The sequence below is a fragment of the Cebus imitator genome, unplaced genomic scaffold (assembly GCF_001604975.1).
Source record: "Cebus imitator isolate Cc_AM_T3 unplaced genomic scaffold, Cebus_imitator-1.0 Scaffold317, whole genome shotgun sequence".
Lineage (NCBI taxonomy): Eukaryota > Metazoa > Chordata > Mammalia > Primates > Cebidae > Cebus > Cebus imitator.
In genome coordinates, this window is record NW_016107632.1 from 2579120 (window position 1) to 2594378 (window position 15259).

The 15259-nt window shown below is 44.0% G+C and overlaps 1 protein-coding gene across 17 annotated transcripts in view; it reads right to left on the reverse strand.

Annotated features, from left to right (window-relative positions):
- RBFOX2 (RNA binding fox-1 homolog 2) overlaps window positions 1-14542 on the reverse strand; it is a 291883-nt gene extending 277341 nt beyond the window's left edge. For all 17 annotated transcript variants that reach the window (XR_005196223.1, XM_037729766.1, XM_017504050.1 and 14 more), the window contains exon 1: window positions 13885-14542. Coding sequence is in view for 16 of the 17 variants with exons in the window: in XM_037729766.1 (XP_037585694.1) it covers window positions 13885-14070 (186 nt within the window). In the remaining variant the exon portion in view is untranslated. The remainder of the gene's footprint in view (window positions 1-13884) is intronic.
- Window positions 14543-15259: the final 717 nt, after the last annotated feature.

Here is a 15259-nt window from a genome sequence, read left to right on the forward strand (position 1 = left end):
ATCACCTAACTTTCAGGGTTGTTGTAGAGAATAAATAAGGGCCCGCACAAAAGGATTTTATAAACTGTAAAATGCATTCTAAAAAGTGTAGCATGGAAGCTGGGTGCAGCTACTCAGAAGGCTGAGGTGGGAGAATCACTTGAGGAGTTCAAGGCTGCACTAAGCTATGATCCTACTGCACTCTAGCCTGAGTGACTGACTGAATGAGAATATCTCTTAAAAATAATAAAATACTTTTTTTTTTTTTTGAGATGGAGTCTTACTCTGTTACCAGGCTGGAGTGCAGTGGCTCAATCTTGGCTCACTGCAATCTCTGCCTCCCCGGTTCAAGCCATTTTCCTGCCTCAGCCTCCCAAGTAGCTGGGATTACAGGTGCCTGCCATCACACCCAGCTAATTTTTGTGTTTTTAGTACAGACGGGATTTCACCATGTTTGCCAGGATGGTCTTGATCTCTTGGTCTCGTGATTCGCCTGCCTCGGCCTTCCAAAGTGCTGGGATTACAGGCATGAGCCACTGCACCCGGCCAATAACAACATAAATTTAATTGTTGAGTATCGAGTACATTAGTCACCATGCTTCAAATCTGGAGGATGACTACAGAAAAAGCAACACAAATTATTAAGAAGATTTTTTAAAATAGATTGTATAAAAGTTGATCTATCTTTTTCAACAAACATTTACTCAGTTCTTACTGTATTATATCCTGGGCACAAGGCTACAAAAATTAAGAGATTTTTCCTAAACTGGGTATGGTGGCATATGCCTATGGTCTCAGCTACTTGGGAGAGTAACGTAGAGGACTGCTTGACCTTAGGAGTTCAAGGTTGCAGTGAACTACAATAGCGCCACTGCACTCCAGACTGGGTGACAGAGTGAGACCCTCTAAAGGAAAAAAAAATTGCTCCTGCCTTTAAGGAAAAATTCAAAAAGCACTTGGGGACAAGAATAAGAAAATAGGACTGAGTCATAATGATAAAAATGGCTATTACATAATAGAATACCTACTATGTGTCAGGCGCTGAACTAAGCCCATTACATACAGTATCTCCTTTTAATTCTTACACTAACCCTATAACATATTTTACAAAGAAAGCTGAGGCTTAGATAGGTTAAGTAACTTAACAAAGATCGCACAGCTGTGAAGTGGAAATGCTGGTACATCACCTCAGGTTTGTCTGTCTGCAAGTCCATTATACTTTTTAAAATCTCAGAGTAGTAAAACCTTCACTAAGCAACACACAGACACACACACACACACACACACACACACACACACACACAAATGAAAACTTTAATAGACCCTATTACATTTGAAATATTCGCCTCTGATACAGTAAATGGAAAAAAGCAAGGAGCAAAAAAGAATATATAGAGTATACTGCTGTTTGTGTTAGAGAGGAGGAGGGATAGCAAACTAATAATAGTGGTTACTTGTTTGGTAAAGGGGATAGGGACAGGAAGGAAGCAGAAATGAGAGTGAGACATTTCACTACATATGTATTTATGAATTTAGAGTTACGAATTAACTTAGAGGTAGGGAACTTATAGGTAGGTGTAAATCCTGGTTTGGAAAAGTCGGTTTGGAAAATGCTACATAATATCTCAGCATTACAGCATCTGCTTATGAAAAGTATAGTGTGATAGGTTTTTTTAAAAATATATGTTTAATTCTAATGTCCAAAGTTATGTAACTTTTTTTGGTAGGAGTCTGGGGCATGGGCAGGATGATACCTATTATCATTTCTCAAAGAGTAATCCATACAATACAGCTAAAATCAAATAATTTCCTACCTTAAAACAGAATGCTGGATCAAATTTTTTAGGTTTAAGCTCTGGGATACTGCTAAACCAAAGTATTTACTACTTGCCTCTAATACTGCAAAAAATAATTCATAGTAAAGCTAAAATCCAGAAGGGGTAAATGATACATACATCAAACTCAAGAAAGTCAAACAAGGGATTCTTAAAATAGGCTCCCAGGATTGAAAAGCAAACTATTCCTTGAGAGAGAAATGCAGAGTAAGCATAAAAGAAAATGGTGCATACACACACAGATATAGGTTATCTATCAATCACAGCATTTTTATACAGCTGACAAAAATCACTAAGAGTCCTGATAAGCACCTTTCTGAAGGGCTGCTACATGCACTTAACACACTTTAATGCTTAAGTCTGAAGGTAAGAAATGCCAAAGTCAACCAACTGATCTCCAACACTGTACAACACAGCCAGCTCAAAGCTAAAATGCTGCAGCAAAAAGATCTATTCAGTATCACAACAAGCAACTAAAGACTTTTAACAAAGTAGAGAAACAGAAAGATCTATAATTAGTGAACAGCACCTGGAATGGAGAGGAGCTAACTAACAGAAAAAATAGTTTCTAAACCCAAACACAAGCCTTTTGAATATAACCAGCATTACTTCAAAGTCTTGGATGGTTATCAAAATTTGCCAATTTACTATCAGCTTAATAAGAGTCATGAGTAAGACCATGACTTCAAGTTCAAATGTAACACAAAACATACAGTAAAATCTTATGTAAGTATATAACAAATACAGACATATATGAAATGGCCTGCTTAAGCAATAGCTGTATAATAGTACTCTGCATTCTTTTAAACAAGGTGTGCATAGCATAAGACCAGGCTCAGATTTTCAGAACAAGTACTATCAACTCCCTGTAAGCTTTGCCAAAGGGGAGACTTCCTGAAGTTCCAACAAAGCTTCAAACCCACTGTGCCAGCCACTAACAGTGACCATGCTCCTGGAAGCTTGTATGAGGTGCAAACCAATGAGTTAAGCTTTGTGGATACTGGGAACCACCACAAAACATCTTTCAATTTTGTCAGTTTTCACTCTGAAATCACACAATCCTACTACCTTATCCCCTAGAAACTAAGAAACAGCAGGTGAAAGCTGTCAAAGCCACATATTCAGATGAATTAGGGGACAAGCCAGTCTGACTAGAGGATAGCGACCTCATTTGCAAATCCTTTTGCAGATGAGGGAGAAGCTGAATAAGAAGTTGAATGGGAGGTGGGGGAGAGGTGGGCCCTAAAAAAAGATCTACAATTCCTGCCCTCCAGCCGAAATTATTACCCACCCTCCCAAGAATTTTTGTGGACCACTGAACTGAAGAAGGAAAAGAAAGAAACAGGGGGAAAACAAAGTTTAGGCTGTAAATATGACTGTATAAAAATCCCCGAGAGGATGAACTATGAAACTAAACTCCATGCAACAGGGCTAACTATGCAGCTGCTTCTCCACTTGCCAAATGGCCCAAGATAAATAGAGCAGGCCCATCCAGGAGTCCCAACAACTTCCAGGAAAATGGAAACAATGTCCTCCTGTCTCAGAACAGGCCACACATCCCTGAAAGTAACCCCTAAAAAATCCATATAGATCTGCTTTGAAAATCATTCTGGCTGACGCAATTAATGCCCACTCCTTCAAACAACTGCCAATTTGTACGGGGAAAAGATTCTCAAAAAAAAAAAATCAACTGAAAGAAATTTCCATGAGCCTCTGTCCAAAAGTATTCCAACTCAAGCAATAGCTGCAGGCCACATTTGGACACCCCCAGTCTCTCCACGCCCTGTCTGTAGCTCCCCTAGTTTTACTAGTGTAGCTTCTGCCTCCACCCGAACTGGGAGAGTCCCACAGCCACACCACCCATCCCTCATGATAAATCATGCTTTGCTTGTGGTATTTCCAATTAGAATCTGAAAAAAATCAATGAAGCCAGAAAAAATAAATAAATAAACAGTATGTCTCCTCAAAAGCCACATGCCTGGAATAAAATATCCAACACCCAATGCAAAATCTCTCTTCTTCAACAAAGGAGAAACCAAGGAACCAGCCTATACATGGGAAAAATCCCACATACCAAGGTGTTATCTGGGAACCTACGTCCCTAAAACAACCCAAGTCTTATGGTTGAACATACCCATGTGGAAGTCTAAACCTCAAAAGCTGTTTTCCACCCTTGGGAAAATAGGCTTTGAAGCAGTTATTCAATCATTATCATTTGACAATTCAAGAATGTCATCTACTTCATAAGTGGTATTTATCATGTGTCCTGTGCCTTGAATTTCTGGCAGAAATTTCTAGATGCCACATAAATGCAGGACACATCAGAAGGAAGTGATATATTATAGGCTGCTGTCTCTCATTCCCTTCTCAGAATTACCTTTATTCATATAGAATAAAAAACACCAGAGGCACTATAAAGTATAATCATTTGCAGCTAAAGAGGCCCCTACTAAACTGGCTAGAACAGACAAGGATTATACAGGACCCCAAACCAGAAGCTGAAAGTAAAGTGGGAGGGGAGAACAAGGGCCAGAGAGAATTCTTACAAAATACTTCTATAAATCTATCTCCAAAACTGAGATTTAAAAGAACAATACCAAACTTCCTTATTTTCAAACACATCCAATATGAGTGATGTGAAAAATACCATGTATTGTGAAGTGCCTCCGCTTGGTATTTTCCCCAGATCCATGAAAACAAGCTACAGGGCTGGGCGCGGTCCCAGTACTTTGGGAGGCAGGCAGATCATGAGGTCAGGAGTTCGTGACCAGCCTGGCCAACATGGTGAAACCCTGTCTCTACTAAAAATACAAAAATTAGCTGGGCGTGGTGGCACATGCCTGTAATCACAACTTCTCAGGAGGCTGAGGCAGGAGAATCGTTTGAACCCAGGGTGCGGAGGTTTCAGTGAGCGGAGATCGCACCATTGCATCCCAGCCTGGGCAACAGGGCGAGACTCCATCTCAAAACAACAAACACAAAACAAACAAACAACAAGTTATAGTATCTGATGAAATTCACTGGTTGAGAAGGGAAAGGTTAAGGTCCCTAGTTGATCAAATAGTTCTCACCCCAAATAGTGGTAATATATGTGAACTACTACACTCCAGAATCCTGCAGCAGCACTGTAAAAAGGTAAATCCACAGCCTGCTCCAGTGAACTGAAACAGGTTGGCTCTAATTGCCCCTCTCACTTGTGTTGCTCCTCTTTTCTCCTTAACCACACTATCACAAAGGAGCTTTTTATACATACACACGTGCACTCAATTAGTATCTGAACACAGGAAACTAAATATCAGGTTGCCATGCCTACCCAACACATTCAGCAGTTAAATTCTACTCCAGCTTCTGTTTTCAGAGACCCCCCCTCTCACCTTTAACCCTGATATCAATGAAAAGATTAGGTAACATTCACATATCACACAACATGCAGTCTTCACAGGAGATGGAAAGTAGACCAAGGGCCAGACCCCCCAGGGAAAATCTGGATAAACAATTAAAGCCATCTGCAAGCCCCAACTGAGAAGCAGGAAGACAAAGTTCAATTTAACAAAAATGGACAGTGTCTTCACTACTTGGGCCCAGGCATGGTGCTAAATCCTACAGCTTCCTAAGGATCTTCCAGTCTGGGTAAGTGTGATGGGGCAGACATTCAATCAAGTATTAATCTAAAAGGTCCTTTAACAGAGCTATGGGCATGATGTTTTGGAAGACAGAAGGAGAGTGAGAGACATGAGAGTAGTCACAAAAGGCATCCAGGAGGAATCAATATCCAAACTCATTATTGAAAATTGAGCCTTACGAATGTGGGATAGAAGAGATGAAGCAGGAACTTTCGGTAAAAGGAAAAGAAACAAAAGCACAGACGTATTCATTAACCTGGGTGGCATGATTTGCTCAGAAAACTATAAGCCCCTGGACATGGACTTGGAGTGTAGAAAGACATGGAGCTTGAAAGTTATGCAGAAGTCAGCCCAAACAAGAGAAGAGACAATTATATTTAAGCAAGGATTAACAAATTGGCTATTTTATTTTTGAGACAGACTCTCGCTCTGTCATCCAGGCTGGAATGCAGTGGCACGATCTCCACTCACTGCAACCTCCACCTCCTGGGTTCAAGCAATTTTCCTGACTCAGCCTCCCAAGTAACTGGGATTACAGGCATGTACCACCACGCCCAGCTAATTTTTATATTTTTAGTAAAGGCAGAGTTTCACCATGTTGGCCAGGCTGGTCTCGAACTTCTGAACTCAAGTCATCTGCCCACCTCGGCCTCCCAAAGTGCTGGGATTACAGGCGTGAGCCATTGCGCCCAGCGAGATTGGCTCTTTTAGATGGATCACTGTTAGCAGTCTGGAGAATGGGTTTGAAGAGACTGAAAAGAGACAACGAGAAACAACACAAAGGCATCCCAGCTCAATTTCCATAGATAAAATGAGAACAAAAAGTGCCACTTTTGAACCAGCATAATTTAACAAAACCTATAAAATTTGAAACAGCATTTTCACTGTTCCTGCATTCCATGTACCACTAAAACAGCCAGTGAATCTGTCACCTACCCTCCCAGCAGAGATCCCACAGGTTCTAGGAAACCTATGTCCCCAATGTAGACACTGTGATATTGCAGCAGTCCTTTTACTCCTTAGCAAAGAATTGTTTGCCCTTCCTCTGACGAGAGAGACCACAATGACCAGATTCATTCCGCTCCTCCACCATGGATGATGAGCAAATGAGATTTCCCCTTTAACACACTGCTCATCTCTAGTAGTTCCCAACTCTGGCACTTAATCAATCAGAAGCATGTTAACCATTCCATACAGATTAAATAGTAAGCAGAAACTTAGTGAGTGCTGCATAGCAGGATATAAGAAAAGGAAGAAATAAACATGTAGTGCTGGGTTCCCTGATAGGTACTTTAAAGAATCTCAGTTATTCATCATAGCAGTTTATAAGAGTAAATGTTAATTCTCTCAGTTCACAGAAGTGTGAGCAGGAGCCCAGAGATGCTGAATAGGTCATTCATTTGGTAAGCGGAGAAGCCAGGATTCAAATCCCAATATGAGAAACTCTAAATGGTATTTCTTTACTACATCATATTTCAAGTATATATGGATAACAAATACAATTACATATTAAGTTTGTCAATAAAAATATCTCCCCTTTTAAAACAAAGAAGGGACACATCCGCTATGGTCTCAGATTAAGGGATCACTCACAAAAGTCACAATTAAACAATCACAATTTAAAAAAAAAAAAAAAAGCCAGGCACAGTGGCTCACACCTGTAATCCCAGCACTTTGGGAGGCCGAGGTGGGTGGATCACAAGGTCAAGAGTTCAAGACCAGCCTGGCTAGTATAGTGAAACCCCGTTTCTATTTAAAAAAATAATAATAACTGGTATCTCCAAATGCTACTAAAAAAAGGTCACTTCTGAGCATCAGTGACCAAAAAATGTTCACACTCAAATAATCAAAGCAATCTGGCTATACTCTAGAGAAATGTATCAAATCCTCCACACACTTTCCCCTCAAGAGTCCCTAAGACAATATCTGATAAAGCTCATGGCTGACTGCTCATTCTCTTGAGTTAATGACTTCCCAAACTACTTTGCCCACCCAAATTACAGAAATGCGTCCAGGATTCACATGGCAGTTCTGATCCGATTTGTCCCAATCCTGGCTCAAGCAGCTTTGCACTACTTTCCTAACTAGATCAGCATCAGCCAATGGGTTTATTCAAGCTGATCTGTGATGGATTAGATAATGAAACCTTAGTCATGTAAGTTGCCTGCTTGTATTGGGGTTGTAGGGAAGAATAAGAAACTCAATACTCCTAGGGGCCACCTAAAACACCAAATGCACTCACCATCCCTCACTCCATCTGTCTGCTCATGCTCCAATTACTGCCATTTCCTTCCAATCATGTCTGTGGCTCTTCCCTCCTGTCTTTGAAGGAAGTGCACATTTGCCCCAGAATAAAGATGTTTTCTATGCTCTACACCAAATGTATATCAACAAAAATTCAAAGAAATCTGCTTACTAAAATGACTTTGTCTTTTTCTACAAATTATTAAAGCCTGACATGAAACTGAAGGCCTGAGAGACATTAAACTAGAGATTCACTAGTAACATTTTTGTTTATACGAAGTAGGAGAACTTAATTTCTCCACAGTCCTATAATTTTGAGGCCTGTCTGCACCAGTCCGCTTTATAACAAAACGAAAGTTAAATTTCTAGTTTGCTTCTGTTGTATTCACGTCAGTGTGATAGTGAAAAAAAATGACAGTAGCTAGAAAACGGGAAGGAGTTGGGAGACAAATTCAACTCAGGCTAATCTCTTGAGTCACCCTGAAGAATAATTCTATTTTGAAATCAGATCTGACTTTCTCCTTCTCAAATACATTTCCAGTTTTACATTTGCAGACTTCCTTGTGAGACCTGAGGAAAAAATCAACAATTTTTACATGACTGTGCCTCAGTTTCTCCATCTACAATACTGACCACTCTGGAAGTGTTATGGGTTTAATGTCTGTGTCCCTCCAAATTTCCTATGTTGAAGCCCTAACTGCAATGTAATGGCATTTGGAGGTGAGGCCTCTAGAATTTGGTTTAGATTGGGTCATGAGGGTGGGACCCATGCAATAAAATTAGTGCCCTTATAAGAAGGGAAAGAGATCACTGACTCTCCCTCCTCAAGAGCACACATTGAAGAAAGGCCATGTGAGCCCACAGCAAGAAGGCAGCTATCCACAAGCCAAGAAGCGGGTCCTCACTAGACACAAAATCTGCTGGCACCTTGATATTGGACTTCCCAGCCTCCAGAACTGCAAGAAATAAACGTCTGTTGTTTAAGCCAGCTAGTCTATAGTGTTTTGCTGTGACAGCCCAAGGAGATTAAGACAGGGAGAGATGAAAAATTCAGTAATTTCAGTGAAATACATGAAATTACTTGTAAAGAAAAATTTAAAAGCACATTATTTTTATAACTCTTCTCAAACGGTAGCACCAGGCTTAGTTTCAGCACCAAATACCCAAACAAAGGTACAAAGAGATATCCGCCCATTAGGAAATAAGCCATAAATGAGCAAACGGAAAGATAAACTACTTCAATAAACACAGCATCTACAAAGCAACTACAGGCTATCTGGAACCCCTTCCCTGAAACCTGAAAGAAAGTCATCCTACTAATGGAGTCAGCTGCTAATAGGAATAACTGCTGAACCCACTTGGCCAAACTGGATTTATGACTCTATGGTGAGAAGTGGTTACTCAGCCATATAATAATTATACCATATCAACAATTCACTGACACAAAGAATTTTGCTAAAAGCTATAATAAGGTGTACCTTACCTTATACAACAGCTAAACTCTTAGAAAACCGCACAAAAATAAAATTTTCATTAATCAAATTGTTCACTAGAAAAGCTGACCAAAAGAATTCATTCCCCCAGTACGCTTCATACAGCCTAAATTTCATACATATTAGACTTAAAGTGAAATGTAGCTCTAATAGCCCTACATGTAACTCAATTTATTTCCCCCCAAGTTTGAGTACAGTATTTCTAAGTACTCTCTTTAACTACATTTCTCAAACTGTTCATCAACTTTCCAGTTGAGTTTGTCACTTCTCTCCTACTCTGTGGTTCAGGTTTCTCTATTTCTATACTATTTCCAGGGCTGCACTGACGCCTCTTCCACTCACATCAAGATCCTATATACTGCCCTTGAAAGCACTGACCCTTCCTCTCTTTCTCCCAGGGTTCCTTCTGAGCCTAACAATTATAATAACAGCATCACAGACTCTCTGGAGTTTCCTAAACTCCATTTTCAGAAGTGATGATTTACTCCAAAAGCTTGGTGCTAGAACTTAACAGGGTTCACCTTTGGAATCTGAAGCTCAGCACTACAGCTCCATTTGGTAAGCAGCCTTGGGAATGACCCCAGTAAATGACCCTATTCTATAAAAATGGGGTTAATCTTTTGACATTCAAAGGGTCTGAAAAATTCTGTGATGATACTCTCACTCTGGAATTTCATACTTTTTTTAACGCTTAACTATTTGTAAAAGGTAAATTTCAATTTCAATTTAACAGGCATTGAGCACTTACCATGTATCCAAAACTGTTAGGTATTACAAAGGATAAATACAAAGAAAACATAGTTTCTATCTTTTAGAAGCTTGCAATCTTAGTAGTGAAACAAGAATAATTAAACAATTAAGGGACAATAAAAGATGACACACAATTAAGCATTAATATACCAGGAGGCAAGAGTAGCAACTGAATGCGGTGAACTAAGCTGTCAGGGAAGGCTTCACAGAAGGAGCTAGAAAACGTGTTCAGAAAACAGGCCGGGCGTGGTGGCTCATGCCTATAATCTCAGCACTTTGGGATGCCAAAGTGGGCAAATCACCTGAGGTCAGGAGTTCGACACCAGCCTGGCCAACAAGGTGAAACCTCGTCTCTACTACAAATACAAAAATTAGCAGGGTGTGGTAGCGCACACCTGTAATCCCAGCTACTCAGGAGGCTGAGACACAAGAATTGTTTGAACCCAGGAGGCAGAGGTTGCAGTGAGCTGAGATCACGCCACTGCACTCCAGCCTGGGTAACAGTGAGACTCCATTTCAAAAAAAAAAAAAAAAAAGAAAAAGAAAAAACATGGACTTTAAGACAAACCACATACCCAAAATACTGGATACACTAAGATTTTTGTTTGTTTTTTTGAGATGGAGTGTCGCTCTGTCACCCAGGCTGGAGTCCCGTGGCATGATCCTGGCTCACTGCAACCTCCGCCTCCTGAGTTCAAGCGATTCTCTTGCCTCAGCCTCCTGAGCGGCTGGGATTACAGGCACATGCTACCACACCTGGCTAATTTTTGTATTTTTAGTGGAGACAGGATTTCACCATGTTAGTCAGGCTGGTCTCACACTCTGTGATCCACCTGCCTCAGCCTCCCGAAGTGCTGGGATTACAGGGCTGAGCCACCAAGCCTGGCCCTACACTAAGATTTTTTAAAGTGCGTATTTACATAGGACCTATAGGTATTTCTACACCGCTGATATCATCTCCTAAGGCTCCCTGCCCCTGCTCATTCTGCTCCAGCTATTAATACATTGGTCTCCTGTTTCCAAACAAAGCAATCTTCTTTCTCAATGCCTCTGTACCCTCACCTCCTTCTACCTGAACCCTCTTTCCAAAAGCAACTGAATGGCCCATTCCCGCACTTCATTCATAAGCCATCTATCAGAGAGGTCTTCATCTTCATTCTCTCCCTTTCCATCTCTCCCTTTCCCTGCTCTATTTTTCCCTTTAGCCCTTATCACCACACAATTATAGTTGTTGATTTATTAGAAGTCTCTTCCCATTCAATATGAGTTCCACGAGAGCAAGAGGTTTTTGTTGTTGTTGTTCACTATTGTATCTCTTAGGGTTAAAACAGTGTCTGGCATGTAGCAGCTGCTCAATAAATGTTAGCTCACTGAATAAACATTAAATATATTCATTTAATACTCACACTTCCTTAAAAATGTACACTTCTTTAAAAAAAAAACCTTCCATCCATTTGTCTCCTAGCATAGATTGCATGTACCTTAAGCACAGTGAACTGGACTTACATCTTTTAGAAGGTAACTTAGAAATCATCTGTACACATAGTTTATTTTACAACTAAGGAAAACAAGAGGCCCCAAAATGAGAGATTTCTCCAGGACCATTCAGCTAATTGAAGGCAAGGGCTAAATTAATGATGATTTAAATACTTATATGACATAGGGGAATGAAACTACAATGAGAATGTATAGAAGGCCAGGTGCAGTGGCTCACACCTGTAATTCCAGCACTTTTGGGGGCTGAGGCAGGTGGATCACCTGAGGTCAGGAGTTCGATACCAGCCTGGCCAACCTAGTGAAACACTGACTCTACTAAAAATACAAAAAATTGGCTGAGCATGGTGGTGGATGCCTGTAATCCCAGCTACTTGGGAGGTTGAGGCAGGAGAATCACTTGAACCCAGAGGTGGAGGTTGCAGTGAGCTGAGATCGTGCCATTGCACTCCAGCCTGGGCAACAAAAGAGAAACTCTGTCTCAATTAAAAAAAAAAGAAGGGGGAATGTAGAGAAAGAAAATAAAGAACACCCACAAATACACAGAGTGAAAAAAAAATTCTCTGAGGGATCTCAGTTGCCAAGTTGTACCCCAAGGACCTAATCCACTCCTTTCTCTGCACACCCCCACGAAGTCCCTAAACACTGCTCCATTTCCAAACATCACTCTCTTTAGCCAATTTGAAGGCAGCAGATGATAGGCCCCAGGAGTAAAGGAGGGAAAGGGATGGAGGTCTATTAACTATGATTGACAGAAATGATAAATGAATACATACAGACATAGATAAATATATATATACACACACCAAGGAGAACCTGCTCACCAGCACCTATATCCAGTCTTCCCTCCTTACCATCCAATGGTTAGCTCACCTCACCTGAAATCTCCCACATTCCTGTCTCTTTTTCCATGGTCCTGAGCTTTCAGTTCTCACAGTCCCTCTGTCTGACAGTTCTAATGGAAAATAAAAGCAGGCAAACAAAACAAAAGAATTCAAAAACACCAAGAGGGTCACTTTACCCAAACCAACAGGAGTAGCAGGGTAAACTCTACAAAGGAGACCAAGAAGCACACAACAAACACGCTAGGCTTAAATACAGCTCCCTCTCTAACACAGGAAGTCAGGCAGAGGCTTGAAAAGCTGGGAGCAGAGCACAGGAAGTCTTTTAGCACTGCAGAGATTTCCAAGAGTGGTGTAATGGAGAGAGCACAGGAATAGGAATGAGGAGACCAGGCTTCTAGTTCTCCTTTTACTATCGGCTAACTGGGCGGCCTTACCCAAGTCACTCATCTTCTCTGGACTTCTGATTCCCCATCTATAAAATAAGGTGGTTAAAACAAGCTGAGACTGGAATCCCCTACCCAAAAAAACAAAGATGAAAACTATCGACTCTCCTCCACCGAAAAGTGCACATCTACTATCCTAAGAACCTTCCAAGTCTGTCCAGGTTAAGAACCCCTGGAAAAGATGATGTCTAGTCCTATCTCAAACATCCTATGACTGAGAGAACTAGGTACATGTCTGCGCAATTGCTGATAGATGAGCCTCACCATTTCATCGCCGTATTTTCTGAAGAGACCAAACCCTAAAACCTACAAAGATTTCAAGTTCTTCCTCAAAACTATAAAGTCGGCTGAAATGATCAATACCTTTCCCATTCCCTACCCAAATTAACCAGCTTTATCTTTGAATCCACAATTGAGAATCCAGTCTTCTAATAGCCCTATAATTTTTTTTATTACTCAGGACATTAAAGAGCTATTCTGTGTCCTGGCGATGGAGGATCCAGTTGGCAAAGTACAGGAGGGACATGTCTGCTGTCTCCCTTCAGACTCATTAGTATGCTCCACAAAGTTAATGAGACTGAGCACCAGCGTGTTCCCACAACACTAGCAAACTCCTTGTATTTCTCACACTCATTGTGTAACTGATTTAACTCACAATCATAGCCACATCCCCTTAGGGCTCTCTCGAGTTTTCTTGCTTTTCACTCCTCTCCTTCAAACGCCACTTCCCTTCCCCATCCCAACGTGTGCTCAGGGCTGCCAAAAGGTACTCCCTCTTCTTGGGAGGTTTCCCACCAGGTCCCCTTTTCCTCCACTCGGTCCAGAGGACCCAGGATTTCCCGGCTTCCACTCCGCCCCAAGGCAGTAAGGAAAGATTTGAAGAAATGGAATCCACCTCAACCATGTTCGATTTCCCCAAAAAACCTATCCACTCGTCGCGCCTCCTCGCCCCTCGGGAATCAGGACCCTCTCGGGCACACCGGGATCCGCCTGCAACCTTCGTTCCTAGCCCGACCTCGCCCCACCTTCCAACCAGGCCCCGACCGGCCCCCCATTCCACCTCCAACCCAAGACCCCTGGAGGCCCTCCCTCTCTCCAAGCCGGGGAGCCTGGGGCCGCCCCTCACGGCCCCACTCCGCACCCCCGCGATAACTAGGCGCCTCGTCCCGCGCGGTCACCTGCATCCCGCCGCCGCCGTCAGCCGCCGCCTCCTCAGTGCGCGGCCGCTTGCTCAGGCCGGGCTCGGCTCCGTCTCCTCCCGCTCCGGGCACCGGCAGCTCCAGCTCCGACTCCCGCTTCATGCCCCGGGCGGCGGCGCCGGGCCCTAGCTGAGGCGGCTGCTGCGGCTGGGCGCCCTCCGCCATCCGCCCGCGCCCCCCTCGCCTCCGGGAGCCGGGCGACCCGCGACAGGCCACCTCCCCCTGGGCCTCGGCCCCGACTGTCGCGACAGGCGGGCGCGCGCCTGCCCCCGCCCCCCGCGTGCGTGCGTGCGTGCGCGCGGGCGGACTCCGCGCCCCTCTGCGGCTCGCGCCCGCCGCTCCTTGCTTGGCGGCTCGCTAGCCCGGCCGCCCGCCCGCCCGCCGGCTTGTCGGCGCGGGGCCACTGGCGGATCGCGACGGGCACTCACTCGCGCCCTCGCACGCACACGCGACACCCGGCCCGGCCCGCCGCGCCGCCCCGCCTCTCGCACTCCCGGAGCTCGCTCGCGGGCCGCGCTGGCTCACACTCTCCCTCACAACACGCCGTCCGAGGAAGGAAGGGGGCGGTCCGGGCTCCCAAGGCGTGGGGAGGGCTGTTTATTTGTGGGGAGGAGGGGCGCGAGGCAGGAACGAGCTGACTGGCCGGGATCCTCAAACCCGCCACTGTGGCAGCACCGGGAAGGCGGGGAGAGAGAAAAAGGGAGGGAGGGACCGGGATGTAGGACTCCAGCCCGCGCGGGAGTCTGTGGCGAGGGGGGCGGTGGCGGCCCGCTGAGGGGGCGGGGCCACCCCCCTCGGCAATCTCCGCCGCCTTCGCGCCAGCTGCGGGAGGGTGGCCGGGAAGCGATCGGGAAAGCTCGGGAATCTCCGGCACGGGCCCGGGATTGTCCTGGAGGCTCAGAGCAGCGGGAGTGCCTGCCAGCGCGGAGCGGGCGGGGTCTCTCTTCTTCTGGGCGGGGCCATAGCCTGGAGCAGGCGGGGCTTGAGAGACCCTAGGGCTAGGGAGCGGCTCCTGCTTGCGGGACTGGGTGTACAGAGTTGTGGCCTGAGTTTACTCACCTGAGCACCTTGGTTCTCGGGGAAGTAATAGGCACTCTGTGAGAGCCGGGCTATTTGCCTGCTTCCACGCCCGCAGAAGATGGAAGGTCGAGAAATGAAACCACACCTCTATACCTCACCCCGGTTTTGAGAGCTTTTACTCTAATCATAACTATCACATTCCTAATAAACTTAGTGATAATACCCGATGTTTGCAAGAGCTTTACGGTTTGCACAATGTATTTACAGACCCGTTATCAAACTGGTGGTATAGGTAGATATGATCTCCATGTCATTGATGATGAAACTGAACCTT